Consider the following 23,328-nt stretch of genomic DNA (forward strand, 5'->3'; position numbering starts at 1 on the left):
GCATTACGTTATAACGTATAACGTTATATAGCATTACGTTATAGCGTATAATGTTATATGGTGTTAGGATGTAACGTATAACGTTATGTACCATTACGTTATAACGTATAACGTTATGTAGATATATGTTATAACGTATAAGGTTATGTAGTATTACGATATAACATATAACGTTATGTAACATTACGCTATAACGTACTACGTTATGTAGTATTTCGTTATAACGTATAACGTTATGTAGCATTACGTTATAACGTATAACGTTATGTAGTTATATGTGACTATGTATGGCGTTAGGTAGTATTTCGATATAACGTATAACGTTATGTAGCATTACGTTATAGCGTATAACGTTATATGGTATTAGGATGTAACGTATAACGTTATGTAGCATTACGTTATAACGTATAACGTTATATAGCATTACGTTATAACGTATAACGTTATGTAGATATGTGTTATAACGTATAACGTTATGTAACATTACGTTATAACGTATAACGTTATGTAGCATTACGTTATAACGTATAACGTTATCGAGATATATGTTATAACGTATAAGGTTATGTAGCATTACGTTATAACGTATAACGTTGTGTAGATATATGTTATTACGTATAACGTTATATAGTATTACGATATAACATATAACGTTATGTAGCATTACGTTATAACGTATAACGTTGTGTAGATATATGTTATTACGTATAACGTTATATAGTATTACGATATAACATATAACGTTATGTAACATTACGTTATAACGTATAACGTTATGTAGATATATGTTATAACGTATAACGTTATGTAACTTTACGTTATAACGTATAACGTTATATACTATTATGTTGTAACTTATAACGTTGTATAGTTTTACGATATATCGTATAACGTTGAATGGTAATACTTGATAACGTACAACGTTATGTAGTATTTCGATATAACGTATAACGTTATATGGTTGTACGTTATAACGTATATCGTAATACTAAATAACGTTATACGGTATATCGTAGTACTATATAACGTTATACGTTATAACGTAATTCTGCATAATGTTATACGTTATAACGTAATACTACATATCGTTATACATTATATCGTAATACTACATCACGTTATACGTTATAACTATATACGTAATACTATATAACGCTATTCGTTATAACTTAATGCTATGTAACGTTATGCGTTATAACTCAATACTATAAGACGTTATACGTTATAACTCTTGCACTGTTATAACCGGCACTGATCCCACTTCTGATGTCGGTTTCACGTTATGATTAGTTTTGGGGTTAAGGGCGTGAATCGAATCTTCGTTGTGACTAGACATTGTCGTTATGCAATAGAGAAGATATTGACTAGAGCAAATATGATTGTTACAGATATCGACAAGTAGCCGTAGTAATTGGGTACTCGAGACGCTAATGACAATGATCCTAGGTTCGATAACTAATCCGCGGTCAACGGGATAATAGATGTATGCTCTTACAAAGTCTAAGTCCGACTCTTGGTTAACAAATTGTGAAATATTCACTGATCGTAAAAACGTTATTCCATCTCGTCAATCAGATCGCACGAAAAAATGACTTTCCGTCGCGATGATGCCACAGAGGAAAATTATGATGGGGTGTATCCAAGGGCACGAGATCATCGGATTCGTGGAGCGATGCTTTCGTTCGGAAGGTATGGGAAATTGTCGTTGCTGTTGATTGGTCAATTTCGATATCGATGGTTAGAAAAGGATGCTAGCCGTCCTTGAGAGAAAGTTGCTAGCGGGAAGCGTCATTCGTAAGAAAGTAGGTTTCCCCTATCTTCCGGTAGTTGGAACAAAGACTGTTTGTCTGTTTGAAGAACTTTAGTTAATTAAATCTTAAGATTTATAACGGGTCCTCAGGCTAGCTGAATATGTTTCGTGGAGATGCATCGACATCTGGTAATCATCTTACCCGGAGAATAGGGTCTACGTGTGGTGAGCTACGTGTGGACAGCGATCGTTGGGATGTTTACTGTCGAGTGTCGCTACAACTATTTCTTTTAAAGAGAGTTATACTATTACTCCATACCTTTGTTAGACAAACGTTCATCCCTTGACCGCGGCTACGTTGGCGACTGATCGTCGCCTCGAGCACAAGCTCGAATAAATGTTACAAATCTCGAATAAATACAATCGGATTGAATGACAATTGTTTAATTACGACTATGGTAGAATCTAGATTACAATATTACGGGATTTTCCCAAAGTTCCAAAGTAAGGCTCCGGTGTTCTTTCATCTCCGACATATATATAATACAAATAATATATATTTTCTATGGTATGTTATGGTATGGTATGTTCATATACTCTCACGATACACTGTACATTGTACATTCGTAACGAGAACGAAGGAACGAAAGAGGGTCTTTTTTGCGACGAGCGTATTCCAACGAAGACGAAGGTCGTATCGCGTTTAAATTGAAATCGAAAGAAGGAGCGTGGCCTAAGTGCATGAAGACGACAGTAAGAAAATGAGGCAGTGTGACAGAGAAGGAAAGACGAAAACTATTACAGAAAGAACACAACGACCACGAGGAAGAAGAGAATTGTAGCTAATTCGAACTAGCTTCTCGTCTCTTCTCATAGCTCGCGATTCTTTTTTCCTATATCGCTCGCGTTTTCCACCTGTTCTTCTTGGCCTGAAATTTCTTTGATGCACGCTCTCTTCCTGCCTGTTTGTCGTCCGCTTGTATTTCTCCGAGCATTATCTTGACTCGCGGTTAGGCCCGATTAAACATTAAACGGGAGAACGTGAACTGTTTCCGAGGGAAAAGTTCCAAGAGCAGAAGGGACGAGTACCGTCGTCGGTGGTCCAAGCAAGAGTATACTACCTGACAAGAGAAAAGAGAAGGTTGAATGTAACGGATGGTAGACAGAGAACAAGGCAAGTTGGTGAAAACTCGAAAGACACACTTAGAAACACCATCTATCAGCGCTTCGTGCTGCCTTCTATTTACTCCGCTCCTCTAAAGCAATATAATATTATAAAAGTTCGACGAACAGTCTTGATGACTTTTATCGCGATTTAGTCGAGGAACGGAAGTGGAGGAATCCTCACGCCAAAAACATCAGGGTGTCGTCTTAGGAAATTTTGGAAACGAGCAAACTAAAGATCCAGTAATAAATTAGAAACATTAAACATTATGATATGCGATGCATATATTTTCTAAACGTTCTTTATTGTTCGCCTAAGTATTCGAATCATTTGGTAGATTTCTAGCAACTATATCTGAATTTACACAATCGCTCATCGTCGTCAAATTCATCATCTCGAGTGTAGTCGTTTGAATTAGCGAAAGAATTTTAGACGTCCATCGAAGCTACTCATACGGAACCTCATCCATCTCGTTGAACGTGACATACACACGATCATGCAATATTCAAGAACGATAGACGATCCTAAAATCTTCCCTTAGAAAATGGAATAAACAACGACTAAAATCTACAAGGAGAAACAGAAGATTAGAGCAGACCAATTTCGAAATTCGGTCGTTGTAATTAAAAATTGGCGAGCACTGTAGATCCTTTTGTGGCGTCTCGGGAAAAGATAACGATTTAGAGCGTTCCGCGTGGAAGCAGCGATAACTGGGGCGTGAATAGCGACAGAAATTATCAGAGCACGAATACCAGAAGCAAGCCTGACTGGTATTAGTGAAAATGAAAGAGCTCTCATCAGAGAGGCCCCGACATCATTTTCATAATAAAATCCCCGCCAGGACATCAAAGAGCTCAGGTACGCCTGAAATAATTTGCGATTGCCTTCGGTAACTCTTACCACCATCGATCGTTCCACTCTTTCTACCGTGTTGGTGGTAATAACGAGAGGAGGAGAATTTTTTTCTACCAACTCTTTAACTAGACGAAATTACGATGAAATTAGCAACTTGTTGTATAATTGGATTAAACGGAACTTTTGAAATACATTTGTGCTTCAGAAACTATCAGTAGGAACGATCGTTATATCAGGAAACCACGCTCTTAAGGAACCTTTACTTTTGCTCGTAAAAATCTTCATTGCCAAACGTACCCGTCTTCGTTAGAACCGGTCGATCAATTTGCTCAGCTTTTGTCTTGCGTAACCAAACAATTTTCGGTGATCTTGATGATACACGTCAAGTTCGATGAAATTATTTGGATGTGCCGTTTGCTATACCCGCTGTATAATTATCAAAGATAAATTTCCTCAGGTAAAAAGACACGACGTAAGCGTCGACAAGCGAATTTACACGAACGCGAGTTTTCGACAAGAAGGAGATTTCGCGCGCCTGATCGTAACAGTTGTGGGGGAAAGCGAACGCGTCCGGCTAGAAAGCAGGCTGAATTTATCACGCGGCTCCTCGCGGCTGCCCATACGCGTATGTTTACTACTGAGTGATAGAGCGGCAGGAAGACGAACGGGAAAAAAGAAAGAACGAGCGTTGTTATAACGACAATGCGTTATCGATGAGACGTGTTCCGGTGCTTGGCGCCATTCTAACGGTTCCGGATCAATATCTAAGATAATTGACTATGTTCATAAAAATCTTCCACAAATATGCATAGTCTAATAATAATAATAATAATGATTGTACGATTTATGCGAATAGATTGCGTAGAGTGCGTAGTGAGTGCATAGATGATAATATTCTCTTTATACAACATCGAATATTATTATGAAAATGGGAGCAAAAGGAAGAGGTCGAAAGATTATTTCGTTCGACGCGCTAATTCCCGATCGCGGCCGCTTGTCGGCTCTTATTTAGCACCCCATAAGTTTAATAATTATAAAGCAGTTAGAATGAGCTGGGGTGAGGGAAGGAAGAGGGAGTTCACGGTCGGCCGAATGTAAATGCGTTTGAATATCAGCCTGGTGGAATAATTTAGTTAAGCGGCCTCTCATTCGGGACATTGTACGAATGGCTGGTAACCGCAACCAACCGGTCCCGCCCTGTGTTTTCTCTCTACGATCACGAATTACCCCGGAAACCGGAAACTCCTTCCCCCTTGTCCCGTTTATTCATTCAATCGGTCCACGCTTGATGTTTGCCAATATCTCATAGGAATGCGCGCGTATCGGCGCGAAGAAGTCATCGATTTCGCGAAATTCCGACGATCGATCGTATATTAGCGTCGTCAAACATCTATCAAGGACCGCGTTTACAAAACGTCAAATGTTTCGATCGTTGTTATTCCTCAATTGCGTCTTGAATTTCCTTGTTACGTACACAGGGGCAAATAAAAGTTTAAATGGATACGCTATGAATTTTAATAACTTTTGTAGGAAAAGCTTTTTACCAAATTGGTGACAGTCACCTGTTCTGTAGTATTATAATCTGCAGAGTGTCCGATGATCTTTTTGCGGCCAAATAGCTGTTTCGAAACGCTATACAGCTCGAAAATACACCTGCAAGAAGCTTTTTCGCTTTTGGACTGTTGCGCGCTTCGTGTGCAGCTGTAGTTTTTATTATTCTGTGTTACAACGAATCATACATTTAACAAAGTAGGTATTTTCCTATTGAAATTCCATTGCAGGATGTACAACATCTAGAAAATGTCTCGATCACTGACGAACGATATGGATTATGGTGGCAATGAACTAGAGAAAAGAAGTACAAATTCGAGAGTCGAATTACCAACTTAAGCGAACAAAGACTACCAACTCTGCTGGGTACTCCAACAATTAAGAGACTTAGTGACGTAGAAACTTTGAATTTATGTGCATAATCGTTTCGATAAGTACTACCAGGAAGTTTAAAATGGAAAGCTCAAATTTTTTTATCCAAACTTTATCTCGACGATGATCACTGACATTCGATTACTCGACACTGGGACTACAAAATTTTTAATGTGTGTACTATTAATTAACATTCAAATTCAAATTATAATAATGCCTTTATTCTGGAATCTTGCAATTGCAAAAAAGAACATTCCGCGCAATCAATGTATCTGAAAAGATACGCGTTTATTTTTAAAAATAATACGTCTGCATTTCTAGGTTCATCGTTGCTCTTTCTACATTATAAAAAACAGTATTTTACGCTCGAAATATATCCATGTCAATGAATCAACCGACGAATCTTTCTCTTTTTCTCGTTCATACTTCGTGCCGAATCGACTTTATAAATTTAGTGATAACCTGTATAATCACGTTTCTATTTAATCCTCCGCTTGCAACCTTATTTTTACGGCGTCACCTGTGTACTGGGTCATTTAAATCCATGCAATAGTTCTTTTTAGATGTTCCTGTTTTAAAAGCATCCCCAAAAATTCTTGAATGCTCTTCCAAGTTTCCAGAATATCATCCAATAGTTTCTACTGCCACGGGTTACCATATTTTTTTAACAAAGCAATATTTAAACAAAGATACAAGGAAAATAAAAAATTACAATAAAGAAGAAAAACGCTACCAAGTATTTCGTTGTATTCGAAATAATAATTCGAAATTTTGGTAACAATTTTAGGAAATAATTCAGATGAGAAAGGAAACACGAAATAGGATAAACCAAGGTTCAAAGAATATAGGTGACGCGAGCCAAAAAACGGGATAAAGATGCGGCCTCGATATAGAATAAAATATTTATACGAGGAATGTACACATCATAAAGAATACGTTCTAGCTGGCGTTGAAATAAAAGGAAGCCCAGAAATCCATATACAATGAAAGATAATTTGAAGAAACCAATGAAGCAGAGAACAGTAGTAATGGTGGACGGAATGTATATTCCGGCGGATGTTATTTCAAAGTTGTTCCACGTGATGTTTCGAAAGTCTAGCCTCGGTGATAGATTGATGAGAGGAGAGTGTGTGGTATCGCGGCAATTAGCGAGGGCCCGGGCCAGCACATTTATCCTCGTTACCGGGGATATTAAGTAATAAGAAAGAATAAAGATCCCGGTCGACGATATTGCCGGGGCACGCTTGTACGTGACCGTCGGTATCCAGTTGGCCGCTTTCGTCAATCTGATATACGGCAACGTGCTAAACGAGAAATAATTGCTGCCACCGGAGGGAAAAAAAACTGGTCGGGAGGATTCCTGTTCTCTACGCGCGACGCATCGTCGGAAATTGCGACCTTTCGAATGTTTACCGGACCTTGAAGAAGCTGTAACTCAATTCTTTCCCGATTCTCGTCGAACGAAGATCATCCGAAGTGTTTAAATATTTTCCATGTCATAAATATTTATCACTTTTTTCTTTATCTTTGGTAGAATTGAGAGATACGAAGAAATTCAAATAGCAAAGCTCGTCAGTTGCAAAAGTGTTGTATTAAGATGGTGCATACGAGGTGTAGTGCTTCTTCGAAGTTTCAAATTTAACGCGCTATTACGAGAAACGAAATATCTGCGTGTGCTTCTAATTCGACCAGAAACTGTCAAACACACTGTGCTTGAAAGGGGTATGTTTTCTCGATAATATAGTGAGAAATGAACGAAGAAACGTAGATTCTGCGAAGAATCAGGCGACCTACGTAGAAGGAGGAAAGAAGGCTGAGTTATAAACGTGGATATCGAAGCGAATCCACTAGGCACGACAAACACGACGGTGAATACAAGATGGATAAGGCATTCGATCGATGCAAGTACGGCTTAAATTTACTCGATTTCAGAATGATTTCGTGAGAAGATAACTGTGAAATTGATCGTCACGGCATTGCCAAAATCCGGAGTTTTGCAATAGATAAATCAAATGTAACGTTTTAAAAAATACAGATATATACCAGCGAGTTGTTCGACAATTTCGTGCGTTCAGGATAATTTACGATACTGTGTATTGGAAAATAGATTTATTTTCAATAAAATATATACGCTCCCGTTTTGTTCAGTAAACCCTTTCTATTATTCTGATACAACAGGATTCCATCATTTAAGTTTCCATAAAACGTTTTTTCGTCCTCGCACATGTTGTATCAGTACCTAAAAATCTCAACACGGAACAAAGGGCAACGTATCAATAGACACGATCGAAGCCCGGAGAAGCAGAAATACGTCAGCTAATCTTAATGAGATTTTAAAATTTAAAAGAAACGTAACGTTATATGCGATCGCTGCTTTATGCATCGTTTCGACGCGGCCTCGCGTTATGTCTGTCCCCGTCAGAAAAATTCGAAATTCATCGTTGTCGAAGACGGGTAACATCGAGTTGCATTATCGGTAGCACGGGTTGAAAACGCGGGAACGTTCCAACCTCGGGCTTTTATCGCGACAGAAACATTCCCAAGAGAGATATTCGTGGTAGATAGGCGCGCAAATAGATGGATGGGCAACTGTACAACTACGGAGAACGAAAAAGCAACTATACGACCTCGTTCGGGTTATTAATTAATTCCAGTTTCCCCAGGCTTGGAAATTAGAATTTGTTGGTCGTCTCCGGACAAGTACGGTAATGGGTTCAACCCGAAGAAACCTCCTTAGGGATGAGGACTCTCTCATATTTTCTCATCGACCAGTTAGCGTCGCATTGGTAATAGATTTATATTAACGAATTTCATGGATTTCCGTCCCAGTTACGACTTCTTTATCGTGTATCGCTAATTTAATCTTTAATTGGAATCGTTGCGTCATAGATGTCTGCTACCAAGCTGCTGCGTTAGATCTAGACGAGTTCGAGATACAGCATTTAATTTTAAGCTATTTAAACTTAATTTTTAATTCTGTACCTTACGTGTACTCCTGTACTTTACCTGTATCTGTACCTTACGTATAGTTAATTGCAGTTAAGCCAGCAACGATGCGATAACAGTCGAGGTATCTTGATACCCGTGTTATTTGTATCTCTTAATTCTGTAAGCGATCTTCGTTATAAAGTAACGATATTGCTTCCCCTCTGACCAAATTACTCGTTTCACGATGTCTCCAGCCTTCATACCTGATCCTTCTCGTCTTCCTCAAATCACGTTCCGTCGCTATAAAATACGTTGACGTTCCCTTGAGCAAACAGATTTCCACGTTACTTGATATAAATCGGAATCTAGCCGACCGGTCGTGCTAAAATAGGGACCAAGAACAAAGCTTCTTAATCCTACATTGTAAATGGAAAATTCGACCACGTTCCAATAAAAGCAACTGCAACTATAAGGAACCGTAACGTTATTGATGCTTCCGCAAATACACCATGTAGAAAGAATTATCACGATGCTGTCGATCTACAGCTTTGGAACAAAGAATTAAAATTTGATATTTTAAGAAGCACGAGAATGTATTGTTTCGTTTCACGGATTCGTATAGATTTTTAGAATTTTTAGATTCAGAAAGCAAGTTACTTCCAATATACAATGTACCGTTTTGTTCAATGACCTCTGACCAGTATTCTGGTAATTTTAGAATTCCATCATTTCGAAACATTTTTAGATTTTTACACGTAAGTGTCAAGACGTCTCTTAAAGTCGTCCAAAGAATTAAATCTTTCCCGTTTAAGAAATTCTATAAAACAATCTTCAATATGAATTATCAAATCTACCCAAATCTTTTTCACTTTCCATAAATAAATGAAATGGCAATGCCTCTCTCACGCTCTTGATTCGATTACTGCTCATAAAAGCTTTGATTCGTTCGAATATCAAAGTAATTATAAGTAAATTTTCGAAACCTGCAAGTATGCTCGGTTTTCACGGACCACGAAGCGAAGATAAATCGCAGGACGAAGGAAACGATGGAACTTGCTGTTGATAAGGACACGCGCGTTTAAGACACGGACGCGAAATTACAAGTGCAATTAGCTAGGAGACGTCCGAAAGTTCGCTCGGACGATCCTTCCTTAGACGGCGACGGAGCTTTTAAGTTTATTAAAAAGCCACGTTCCTGATTCAACGATGAGATTCCCGGCGTATAAATATCCCAGGCATCGGGCCGAGCAAATAGAATCCCCGATTTTACGTTCCCTCCGCGTTTACATTGCGAGCTTTACGGTCTCGCCGCGGTAATCTTCCAAGTTTTACCTCGAAATGGTACACAGCGGCTGTGGCAATCCCGAGACTAGAGGCATAAATCATTCGCCCCGATGTACTCGTTAAAAACGCGTTAGATTTCGGTATCGAGAACTTGCTACTACCGTGGTTTCCTTATCTCCTGCAAGATTGCTTCGAAGTATCTCGCGCAATACCTATCTTCCATCGGCTTTTTATTCTTCTGTTTTTGTTATTCTGGATTATTTGGGCCACGTATAGTATTGCAGCACTTGCGAGACCTTTTATGAATAGATATATTGTGTGTGTGTGTTACATTTTGAAATTTCATTAGCGCTATAACGAAATACGATTATCGTAGTTGTATCGGTAAAGTTTGAAACAAGTATAGAGATGTGTATAAAGATTATGTTGCCACAATAAGCGTTCAAACACTTTGGTACTTGTAGTTGTTACTCTAGTAACTCTTTTACGAGATTAATCTGCTTCTACATCGATTCGTTGTTTTAAGAAGTAAATAAATTATATAGGTGTTGAAAGAATAAATTGTACGCGAGTAAAAACATCAGCATCGATCGAAAACTATATATATAAAGATGCCGAAATGAACTCGAGCGTTCGTTAAATGTGAAACAGACTGTAACGTCCGAAATTGTAACTCAAACAACTCGTTCCTTATTGACACCGTTCCGTTCACCGCAAACACTCGACCAGCCACGCGAAGCTCCAGGATGACCCACGAAATTGAATTGCAAATCCATCTTGGATGATCGATACACCCTAAGTTCCGGTCGTTCGTCCGTAACTTTTCCAGCATCGGCGAATTTCGACGGATTAGGCGACGTGTCCTCCTCGCCCTCCTCCATAGGACAGGGTGATCTTTAAAACCAGCCACGTAGCGTCTGTTTGTTCAAACTTCCGCCGCATATGAAACCTAGGCCATCCCATATTGCTCGATTCTCGCGTCTCGTAACATGATTGCCTAGCGATCGATTCGATATTTCGCAGCTTGTTGTACATATACATATGTTGATTCTAAGTATCAGGATACCAGCTGATACGTTTTGCATAACAATTTACAACCATTAGGAAAATAAGCTATCGGCTAGAATTTTGTATTTGTATAAAATAATGATCGAAATTGTATGGTAAGGAAACTATTTGACAAAATTTTGGTATTTTGGAAAATAATGAATTAACCATTTAATACATACACGCAACCGATTGAAGGGGAGCGCGCCCACGCCACAAATCTTTCCACTTCTTCTCCTTCTTCTTTTTCTTCTTCCGTCATTTCCATAAAAACCATATTGAAACGCCGATAAAAAGCGCTCATCGATAATGAAACAATTGAAAACGTTGGAATTCTAGAATAAAATTTACATTCTCCTTTAACGAGTTTCTTCTAACAGGAGAACTATTAAAACGTAACGAAGCGTATTTTAAATTGCTTCTTGTACAGTTTTTGATTTAAATTAACAACGGCCGATCCTATTTCTGTCGTTCAAGCGAACAACGAACGGTGAAATATATCGATCAGGATAACAGAGGTAAGAAATCCTGTTTACAGAAATCGTAGTTGTTCCTGTGATTTGACGGGATGTGTTCTGGCAGTCGTTCGGTCACCAAGAGCTGATTATCGACAGTCACGGAATAACTCCGGCGAGCAAATATAATTCACGCCGGTGTTTGCATACCCGGTAATTTATTATCGGTCGCATGAACACGCTGGGCATTCGGGAACAGGAATATGCACGTGATTATTTATGACACTCGCGATGTGCACCGAAACACAGCACGCGTTCGCTTTGTAGCCTTCCACAACGACTCCGGACCCGAACTCCAATCTACACAGGATATATAATTAAAACTTGGTGAATAAATATTTCCTGGCTCCATTCCTGGCATATTCTGCTTGGAATCCTATAGAATATTATAGGGATTATAAGATCGTTTGCGTTTGGAAGTATCGTAATATACTTAAGTGTTTCTTGTACTTTGTTATTATCCTCTCTTCGTTTTTTCTTCTCATTTTCCCAGTTTTTCTCATTTGCAATATCGTTCGATCGTTCCTTCTACGGCCGAAGTGCCGTTTTTCCTTAAGTATAAGTCATTAATTCTCAAACTTACTACATTTACGTTTATCTTTAATCGTAACCGTGACTTTCCCATCTTTTAAAATTCGTTCTTTATAAAATGTACATTTCTCCAAGTCCACTTTCAGAGTGTAGTAATTACATAATTTAAAAAGAAGACGACAGTTGATATGTACGGATTGTCGTCTCGAGCTAAGAGTCCAGTTCAAAGGAACTATCAATGACGAGTTCTGACGAGTTCGAATCGTTGCGACGTCGTTCTGCCCAAGTGGAAGAACGCGTTCGAGCGAGGGGACGAAAAGAATGCAAACGCGGTTGGGACAGAAAGGCACCGACCATAATTGATATAACCAGATAAGAGGCTCGAAGAAGATAGAAACGCGGCTTGAATTCGAACGGCTCGAAGACACGTGAAAGCGAGAAGAAGTCGTGGGACGAACTGAAGGAGAGAGGAGGGGGAAGCATCCTCGCGGAATTCTCTCTTTGTTCAAGCCGAAATTCCATCGGTCGCCGCAAAGAAAAGGCAGCCGACTTCAGACGAGCCTAGACTGTCAACCGGTATTTTTTCCTTTTCTTTCACGTCTGACGGATTCATTATGTAATTCGCGTAATGGCGACCTCCTCGAGCCACCCCTTCTCAAGACGTCTCGGAATTCAATTGTTTCAAAGTCGTGGAAACTGCGACAATGGGGACCGAAGAGGGTGAGAAAAGAAAGCTTTTTCTCTTTTTCTCCTATATCACTTTCTTCTTACCTCCATCCCTCTCCTATACAGGTTGATCAAAAATAAGTGAGCAATGTGTATATATATAAATTACGTATATTATATCTTATATATATATAACATGTGATTTTAGACATCGAGACAATGAAGAATTATAAATAATTTAATTTTAGGAATACATACGTTGATAGCTGCGTAGATCAATGAATCAGCTGACAAACCTTCTTCTCTATTTTACTCGTATCTCAGTCTCAGACGAATGAACGAAATTAGAACCTAATTTGTGGAACCTCGTTTGTACGAACAAATCGATGCTGACTAATATCGCGCTAAAATGTATTAGTACTATGTTTTCTGATGGATAGTTTAAACATATAGTCTGATGATTCCATAAAAGACTAACGTTGCTTCTAACGATTAAATTGTCGCTAATTTGTACACTTTGATCAAATTTACATACCGTCGCTATAAATCGAGCGTCAGAAGCGTCCGAACACCTACAAGCAAATATTACCTTCTTCTTTTAACACCCTGCATGTGTGAGCGTTTCACGTGTGTAAGTGCGTCTTCCGCAAGTGGCTGTCCAAACTGGCGCAAAAGACGCCGTCTATGGCAAAGACCAGGCTATACGAGAGCCAGCAACCAGAGAACCAGAGAAAATAATATCCAAACCTCTCTCCCACGGCGACCTTTCAAAGCGGCTACTCTACTTGGCAATTTCGTTTATTGCGTAGTTTGCAAGAGACTGCGTATCGCCGTGGTTAAATCCGAAAAGAACTGTCCTCTTTCCTTTTTTCTTTTGGTTCCCTCGTTTTTCCAAGTTTGGCTTTCCTTGGTTTTGTAGCGTGTCTACGCTCACGGTTTATTAAATCCGACCTTCTAACATTACTGTTCGCGCATTCAAGCCCTTTTTGTTTATTTAATGACTCATTCTCCATTAATTGAGAAAGATCGTAGTCCTTTGTTGCTATGTTCTGTAGTTTTCTTTCACCACGTTGTTGCATCTTCGCTCCATTGATAGTAAAGCGTAGCCAATTTGAAGTTCAAGATGTAGAAACAATCATATGGAATTTATTAATTTAACTATTTCTACTTAGTTGTTTATTTAGTAACTTGTTCTTCGTTGACAACGAGAGAGGAAGATTCTACTTCTTTCTTCTTTTATTCTGTCTTCTCCCCTGATCAGATTGCTTTATCTTCACTTGGTCACGAATAGTCTCCGTTCAAAGTTTAAAACGCAAAAACAACCAATAGTACACTTAACTACTTTTTCAGATAGAAACTTCATACTCATCGATCAAGAACTTCTGCAAGTGGTTCTAGAAGTGGACTATCGACTTCCGGGTAGTCGGAAAGTCCTCGACCGAAGGAAGATCATAGGCAGATATAGAAGAGAAGAATGATAATATATAGAACATTCGATTATCCTTTGGCAAATTTTTTCACGAATTAATATTTGTACCTTCGAAAGAATCCATGGCGAACTACTCGATGAAGCAGAGCAAATAATGGACCAAGTTGGAGATACACGGTGTGAATTTAATCCCGAGACACGCGACATCCCCGCGGAAACGCGGTTCGGCGACAGTTGTTGAAAAAAAGAAAATGCTTCCGCAGTGGAGTCAGACCCGACCGTCTTCCAACTCGGCTGGAAATACGATCGTGGATATTGGATACGTCCAGGGAAAAATACGGATACAACCGTGGGGAAGCGAGCCGACCCTTGATTTTGAAATTTTTCAATGCCGCCCCGGGCTACTTTTCAGATTGTTTATTAAAGGCGTGCCCGAACTTCCTCCTCGGTAGAAGCTGGTTATTTAGTGATATGTTGCCAACCTCAGGTGTATAAGGTGATCCTTTCAAATCGTACTTTTGCATGTATTTGATAATCACAGTGTAGAATATGGAAATCAATGCGCATAAAAGTTAACCTCTTACCTCATATTATCGTATTATACTCGCGATACAGATTTTGGCTACGATTTAACAAAGGCAAATTGTGTTCGTAACGGACATTAATTTCAACTTTAAGTATATTATATCTATAAAAGTTATTTGGTAAATTGGTTATTTGGTAGTTATTTGTTAAATAATATAGTATTACTTTGCCTACCTTTGATCAAATTTCATTTTTACGTATTTCTTATAAATATGTTGCTGTTTAAAATTTAACTTAACGGTCACCCTATATATATAAGAGTCTAAAAGTTGCGAGCATAAAATTGAAGAGCTTTTATCTCAGTTTCAAGATAATATTCTACTAACCAAAATATTATATATTAATATTTATTAACTTTAGACTTATCGAAATTTCTGGCCCAAAATGGTGGACTGCAAATGAAGCAGGGTAGATGTAAAATGTCAAATGACATCCTTGTGACGTTGTAAGAGGAAGCAGTTGTCGAGAATCGTTCGGCGCCGTAGCGGAAGGTCTGGAGGATAAAATGAAAAGGTCAGACCACGGATATCCGGAGGGGACGATGCAACACTGGGAAATTGGACAGGAAAAAAGATAAAGAGGAAGGAATCGAGACCAACCTTTCTTTACGCTTCTTTGTTTTGTCTTTGACACATCTTCTTACACCATCTCCTTAAGAGGGTACAAATCCGGTCTAACGTGAGGTGCAAATGACAGCTAGAATTGTTATACGTCAACAGCTGAACACCGTTCGATTCTTGAAGGAACAACAGGGTCAAATGTTTCTGCGGCTTCCTCAAAATTAATAGACAAGCATGTGATTGTTTGAAACGTCGCGTCGTTCGATCTATGGACGTGCTAAAGCGAAGTTATGCGCCATCTGTGAGCGATTTATTGAACTAGAAGTGTCTCAAATTCAAATTGAGAATGAGGATATATTTTATAGTGACTATAAAAAGTATTAGCGCGTCATTATAGGTAACGTTTATATACTGAATAATTAGATTCGAGTGTATTAAACTACGTATCATTTAGCAGCATTTTCAGTTTATGAAAATTTATAAAGCTGATTCAATCGATGTGTCAAGTTATAAAAATCAAATGTGCAACCTCACAAAAGTACTCTTTATTGAGAAATAAAGGTGCCATTATTTTTTGTAATCATTACAGTGTGTACGGAGGTTCACTGAACAATTCGAAAATATGATTCGTATAAGCTTTTTATTTCTCGCTTATAAATCATATATAAATAAAAGCTTCCATCTCACTATGTACACACTAGAATAAAAAAAAGTCTCTATCTCGTACATGAGTTAAAGAACGTTACCCTCATTAAGGCTTTATCTCGCAAATGAAATAACGACCAGCGTCAATGACCAAATTACGAAGGACCTTTTAGAGGGCCAAGAGAATCGATAATTCAACGTCGACCATATTCCATCGATCTCGGGGAAGGACTCGTGTTCGTTGGTTGAAACTTTATAAATTATTTTTAAACTGGCACACAAACAATATATACAATTAAGTATATTCAAGTTTCTATAGGTGGTAACATCTTTTCCAACTCCCGTAAAAGTTGTACAATATGCTGTATTAACTTGAAACCAGACATCGTGACCGGCCGTAATGTTTTACTGTAACACTGTTTGTACAAATTGGTAAGTGTTTCTGACCTGAAACGTATAGATAAATAAGGTATATTTTATGTCAGTATCAAAAATATATCAAAGCAATATGTATCTAAGCAAACGTACTCTTTTTTGCTACTGTTACTATTCTTAGTAACAAATAATTTCGTCAAAGATCGCAAGATAAATTGTAATCGCTGTTCCAACAATACCACTAGACTTTCTTCATCCTCTATCAATTTCTGTTCATCAGTTGGTTTTCCTTCCTCGATACTTTCTTTCCCTATCTTATTGCTAATAGCATTCTGCTTCTGAGAATTGTTTCTATCGCATAATATATCGATAATCGGTCTACATTGTAGAATTAACTGAAGACCATTCTGATATGCTTTTAATTTATTGTTAAAGGTTGTGGCACCTGAAATATGATGTTAATTAATAAGAAGAGAAATTATAAAACTATCTATTAAATTAAATTGAAGATAAATGCGTACAACGCGCTTGATGTTCAGCTAAAGCAACTCTTTCCATCTGCACCGTCAGAAACTCCGTAGTTTGTTCCAAAGCTAACAAAAGCTTCGCAGCTTTATCGTAATACAGCTTGCAAAGTTGCAAGCTTGTTTTTCTTCTAATATTGTCCGCATCCGGTTCATATTCTCTGTATACACGATGATATAACGATGCGAGTCGATGTTGAATTATTGCAGCGCGAAATTGATATACTGGTTGCCTTGGCCCGGCAGTTTCAATATCACAATGCTTCAGAGCTTTCTGTAGGATATCGACGACCTCCCGTTCTAATTCTTCTTCAGTCTAAAATTGCGATCAAATGTATGTAACAAAATGTTTCTATTAATAATATAAATGAACATACTTTGCATCCAGTTGTAGGATAATCCTGTAATAATGTAGCCATAGTGAACAAAGTAGTGGACAGGTCCCATGTAATAGTATCCCAAATTACAGGGTTTGACTTCTTTGAACCTAAAACTTGCAAGGCTTTCTGATAACTTGCAAGCGCTTTATTATAAAAGTGACGTTCTTGAGTGTTCTGTTTAACGTGCATATGTGCGCAAAGTCGCATAAGTCTTCCGGTATTTGAATGTAAAAGTGCTAAATTTGCTTCATCATGGACAGTTTCGAACGCTTTCACGCCTGCTTCCAAATGAGTTAGCGACCGTGTAAGTAGCGTTGTTACTCCTTCCGAAGAGGTTGATGTTTCTTCCGCTAAATTCTCTTGTTGGTACCGCGCTGTAAAGATGTATCATGGTTTAACATCCAAGCAAGTACCTTCTACAAATACAATAACATGCAAAAAATACTTACTTCCAGCTTGATTCATGTAAAGTACACCTAACTCGTTATGAATGTTTCCTAATCGCCTTAAGAGATTATTTCTATCCATATCCATCAGTTCTAACGACAATGCTTTCTCGTAGCACTTATAAGATGCTACTAAGGTAGACTCTAAACTTTCTAAACGTTGTGGCAATAATTCAATATCTATAAATATATAAAGTATTTTAAATAGAGAACTTATAACAAGATAGTCTTTTGTATATTTTTTAGCTATGAACATACTCATGTCTATATCTTCCATTCGATATATCTCCTCGACAATGCTTTCTTCAATTTCGTTCTTCATCTCGTAATCTCTCCTGTGTTTCTCGACATTACACCAGTCTTGTACAGCCATAAAACAACAGTCTCCAGCACGTCCCAATAAATAGCTTATTGATTTATCGTTCCGTATATCACAAAATATTTCCAACATCTTCTGACAACGTAGGACTGCTAACATATATCTTAACGACGCTCCGTAATTTCTATTAGCATATTCATTTTCAGCGAGCACGGCAAAAATCAACGAAGCCTTTTCGTATAATAATGTCTTTAAATGAACGTTCCAACTTATATTATCACTTTTTTGAGGTGCCTGCCATGTAGGTAAGGTTTCATTTTTAAGCTTACATAACAGTGCTTTTGGTCCGTTCTCGTGAGAGTCCATTTTTGAAATAATTTTTTCAAGTTTCTTCACCTTCTTTTGCTTGGATTTCTTTTTATGCACAGGACTATTATTTACTGAACTCACTTCGACGTCAACTTCTTTCTTATCTTCTTTCAAAGAAATATAAGGCATAGGAATTGCCTGGAAAGGTTTAGCCATATTTAAATGATTCTCTTCGTATACTCTTTTCTTCTTTTCTTCTTCATCCTCTTTCTTCCGTTCATCTTCAGAATTATCTTCGATCGGAAAATACTGTAGACATTCGAGTCCGTGATAAACATGATCTAGAGCGGCTAAACATCTTTCTTCGATGGTGCCTGCAATTGGTGGTGGTTTATATTTAGGTTCTTCGCATTCTGCGTGCTCTTTAACTAAAAGAATATATATATATATTATTTAGTTGACTTATTTATATATTAAAGATATTGAAGTACTTAAAATATATTCTTGACTTACTATTAGCTAATGTTAAAGACTTAATTGCAGCTTCTTCGATTTCGTCCATTAAATCCTTCTCGTTCTCGTTGTTTATACTGAATTCACTTTGCATATCCTCTTCATCACTCTGATCCGACAACGCTGGACTAGCAGGATCGGTATCAGATGGTATATACAAATCAGATAGCATAAAATGTGCAGATGTTACAATCTGTGGGTACTTTTCTTTAGTCAATAGTTGTATGCAATTTCTTAATAGCATTCTAATAGTACCCTGCTGCCTACGATAATCAGAAGAGTATTTCATGTTACGGGCTACTCTATATAGTAACATAGCAACAGGTACAGTAAATGGATTCTGACCCTTTTCATCCGATACATCATTACACAAAGAAGTTAAGTCATACAACTTTACAACATCATCATCTTTGCCTTTGAACAACCAGTAAGTATGCCCAGCCTTGGTTGAATTGTTCTTTAAGAAACTTAAAATATTCTGCGCTACATCTCGGATAACTTTGGGACTGAACTTAGAGTGATCTAAATTAGGAAGATCTTCTGTTTTAATTAATTCATACTTTTGTACAATACCATCCAAATGATAACACATTACCACTTCTGGTACATTACACATCAAATTGTCCAGCCAATAATCTATACCAGTTAACACGTTAATAGGTTTAGTCATATCTCTTAATCTGAGGCTTATACATGGGTGAGTTTGCCCTCCAAATATCGGCATATCAGTACCAATTAGCATCTGTATGTTCTCGAAGGTCCAGACGATATTTCTCGCAAAATTATGATTATAATTCGGATCTGGGACTTTTTCTTCCTGAGAAGGTTCTGGCAAGCATGGCTTCAATGTTTTCACTGGTAACTGTGGCTTGGTATGTTGCTCTTTGCTGTCTGCTACTACTATCGAGCGATACAAAAATTTGGATACTAGGTTCCTCTGTTGCAAAGTATTTCTACTGTTTGTCTTATGAAACAGACGCTTTTCTTTATCTCCCAGATTCTGGAAAATATGCTCGTAGAAAAATTTCTTTAACCATTCCCAGTCGTTTTCCGCTTGTCTAAGTAAGTACTTGTGAATATCAAAGTCATCTAGCAACAAAGTGTTCTCTATTCTGTGTACCACCATCGATATGACTCCATGGTTGTAAGGCAATTTCAGCAGTTTTTTTATATTCTCTGCATCCGACACAACATCAACTTCCCCTACGCAATCAGGGAACATATGTGCCATACGAAAACTGGAAAATCCAGAGGTCTGAGACCATACACTCTGCAGGCCATAACTTTCTGCAGAACTGCTGAGCCAGTTGCTCGGTGGCAAATTTAAGTCTGTGTTGCATTGTAATTGAGCATAAGTTGCTGGTGTTTGGACGACCGAGTATTTTACAACGGCGGTTGACTTGACTGGTTTCTTGGATGAATCAGATGGTATGGCCACAGGCATAGGCTTGACCTACAATTAAAAGTTTGACGAATACGTGACATTAAAATTCCAATATCACATTTGTACCTAATAAATTTATCGACAACTTGATTCTACGATAGACAACATTACTAACGTATTCTATGTGTTGTTTGCGAATAGTATCGTTACGAAGTCCCTTTAGTATAGAATAAAAGAAAACTCGTAATAAAATAACTATGTCAAAATAAAGTAGTTAACGTTACTGATGGAACGAGATATCACTTACCGTATCAAGCTTGGTATTCGTACTTTCTGACATTTTCAATTTCGAATAATGTCACTCGCGTCTCTCAAAACTTGTCGCTCTGTTCTAAAATTTCTAGAAGGAACCAGAGTGTATCAAATCGAAACCTCGATCACTCGCCTAACGTACAACCACTGAGTATGCGATATATGCAGGGGCGTCACGACGATTTAGAAACAGCTTTCTACCTTATCAACTTTATTCTGCATTACCAGCTAAAAAAAGGTAGATCAAGAAATGATTAATATTTTCTGTGCTCCGATGGTAACGTATTAGCATTAAAAATGAATATTATGTATTGATAAATAGTAAATCAACTGATATAATTATACAACTACAATTATTAAATTTTTTCGCACGATAAAAGCATAGAATAGGTTATTCAAATCACGAAATAAATTCTTCCATCTCTTTTACGAAAATAAAGAAGGATCTGAAAGTTAAAAGCAAGAAAAAGTGAGTAGCACAAATACAAGAAATATGAGAAATATGAAGCGATAAAAGAATCTAATAATTCGCAAAATATGTCCATCCATCCATCGTCTTTTCTCATAAGTGGCTTATACCACAACATTTATTTCTGATCCTTGTACGTAAAGAAGGGTTTAAAGCAGCAAGACACAATAGGCAGATTATACGTAACGACAAAACGAAGCCCGCGAAAATCAGCGTGTCAGAAGCATGGCGTCCCTATCCCCTCTGGCATAGAACTGGGAGCAAATATCGCGAAACGGTTAGGATCGACGCGTGTAGAAAGGCACGGTTTATCCGCGACGCTGAGCGGATTCGGAAGCCCTGAAAAATCTTGACGTCACTGGTACCGCGTTCCTATATAAGACCGGCGACCACTACCCTCTCAAATCAGTTGACAACGGTGGTGATAAGATCGGAGGATACTTTGTTGCGCTCACGCAGACATGGTGGTGAACTTCAAGGTGTTCAAGAAATGCTCGCCAAACGGCAAAATTTCATTGTACCTGGGCAAACGAGACTACATCGACTATCTGTCAGGAATCGAGCCAGTAGACGGCGTAATTCTTCTGGACCAAAACTACGTGGACACCGGTAGGAAAATATGGGGACAGCTAGTGTGCAGCTTCCGCTATGGTCGAGAAGAGGACGAGGTGATGGGCTTGAACTTCCAAAAGGATCTGTATCTGGTCTCGGAACAGGTGTTCCCAACGATCAAGAAAACGGAGGATAGCCTGACTAGGCTACAGGAACGACTGCTCCGAAAACTAGGACCAAACGCAATTCCGTTTACCTTCAAGTTCCCCCAGACGGCTCCGTCTAGCGTAATTCTGCAATCAGGAGAAGATGAAACAGGTGAGCCTTGTGGAGTGACATACTATGTCAAGATCTACTCTGGGGACACGGAGACCGATATTACTCATAAGAGAAGCACGATAACTATGGGCATCAGGAAGATTCAGTACGCGCCGACGAAACAAGGTCGACAGCCTTGCACCGTGGTACGAAAGGATTTCTTACTCAGCCCTGGCGATCTAGAACTCGAGGTGACCCTGGACAAACAGCTGTACCATCACGGAGAGAGAATAGCCGTGAACGTATGTGTGAGGAACAACAGCAACAAGGTGGTGAAGAAGATCAAAGCGCTGGTACAGCAGGGTATCGACGTGGTGATTTTCCAAAATGGCCAGTTCAGAACGGTGATTGACGCGATAGAGACGCAGGACGGCTGTCCCATTAGCCCTGGCTCCAATTTAACCAAAGTTCTATATCTGAAGCCAGAATTGGAGAACAACAAGCATCGTAGAGGCATCGCTTTGGATGGAGGGTTGAAGAAGGAAGAAAGCGAACTCGCATCAAGCACTTTGCTCGTTTCACCCGATGTCCGTGATTCCTTTGGCATTGTAGTTTCTTACGCTGTCAAGGTGAAGCTGTATTTAGGTGCACTGAGCGGAGAGCTCTCCGCGGAGCTGCCGTTCATTCTGATGCGACCGAAGCCCGTGGACCGGATCAAGGTGGTAAATGCGGACAACTTGGAGGTGGAGGACACTACGGAGGAGAAGGTGAAGCCGATCAGCAGCTAGAAAAACGATACACGTGACCGAGGAGCAGTGGGTGCATCAGACACTCGCTGGCTAACGTTCAACCAGAGAATCTCAACTTGCACGGTGGAACCACTTAATCCTGAGATACTAACATGTTCTGTTCTTTGTATTGTTTTATCAAGAATTCAATTGTTTCTATAGTCAGATGCCGTGTATTTAGATGCTCGAGAGGTTTCCAGAAGGTAGTAATTACCGTCATTGGAAGCAATAAGTTATCACATATAATTGAAATAGAGATCAGGGACGGAGTATATTCGAAGCACGACGAGGCTTTCTTTCTTTTTTTTTTTTTATTTTTTTTTGAGGGTGAAAGAACGATCGGAGGATGATAGTCTGATTAACGATGATATCTTGGCAAGTGTTAAAACGAACGGTCCGACATACTTGAAGTAGGTTAATGATTCTAGGAATCCGATGCTATCGATCACCACTGCAAGCTAAACGAAAGCGAATCGTCCGACGAGAAACTCGTTTCTAGCAAAATTGCATGCAGATCTCACCCGTAGCCATCGTTTGTACAATAGCGTCCTATAATTATCCAATTCTATGAAATAAAGAATATATGCGACAAAACCGGCGTTTCGTCTCTTTGCCAACTTCCTTCGACGCTACATTTTATGCTTTTAATGTCATTCGATAGCTGTAGAAAAGGGAATAACAAGCCGAGTCCATAAAAGCAAAAGCCAACATATAGGAACGTGTAGCAGCTGGGGCAAAGCGAATCAGTAATTAGTCGTTTAAGTAGCAAACTCGCAGATTTAACTTACGATCTTCGACAAATAAAATACACGCAGT

At 38.7% G+C, this 23,328-nt stretch overlaps 2 protein-coding genes across 7 annotated transcripts in view; one reads left to right on the forward strand and one right to left on the reverse strand.

The window, feature by feature from the left end:
- Window positions 1-15,859: 15,859 nt before the first annotated feature.
- LOC122575525 (erythroid differentiation-related factor 1) overlaps window positions 15,860-23,328 on the reverse strand; it is an 89,653-nt gene continuing 82,184 nt past the window's right edge. For 4 of the 6 annotated variants that reach the window (XM_043744569.1, XM_043744567.1, XM_043744568.1 and 1 more), the window contains 7 exons: window positions 20,441-20,673; window positions 18,750-20,202; window positions 17,612-18,664; window positions 17,160-17,536; window positions 16,780-17,098; window positions 16,412-16,703; window positions 15,860-16,330 (listed from right to left, as the gene is read on the reverse strand). In XM_043744569.1, coding sequence (XP_043600504.1) covers window positions 16,189-16,330; window positions 16,412-16,703; window positions 16,780-17,098; window positions 17,160-17,536; window positions 17,612-18,664; window positions 18,750-20,202; window positions 20,441-20,473 — 3,669 coding nt within the window. In that variant the 5' untranslated portion in view covers window positions 20,474-20,673 and the 3' untranslated portion in view covers window positions 15,860-16,188. The remainder of the gene's footprint in view (window positions 16,331-16,411; window positions 16,704-16,779; window positions 17,099-17,159; window positions 17,537-17,611; window positions 18,665-18,749; window positions 20,203-20,440; window positions 20,674-23,328) is intronic. The other 2 variants (XM_043744570.1, XM_043744571.1) reach the window with 2 other exon arrangements.
- Window positions 21,308-23,106, forward strand: LOC122575528 (arrestin homolog). The gene has a single exon (XM_043744575.1). The coding sequence runs from the start codon at window positions 21,376-21,378 to the stop codon at window positions 22,510-22,512; it is 1,137 nt and encodes a 378-aa protein (XP_043600510.1). The 5' UTR covers window positions 21,308-21,375; the 3' UTR covers window positions 22,513-23,106.

This window comes from Bombus pyrosoma, linkage group LG15, assembly GCF_014825855.1.
Source record: "Bombus pyrosoma isolate SC7728 linkage group LG15, ASM1482585v1, whole genome shotgun sequence".
NCBI lineage: Eukaryota > Metazoa > Arthropoda > Insecta > Hymenoptera > Apidae > Bombus > Bombus pyrosoma.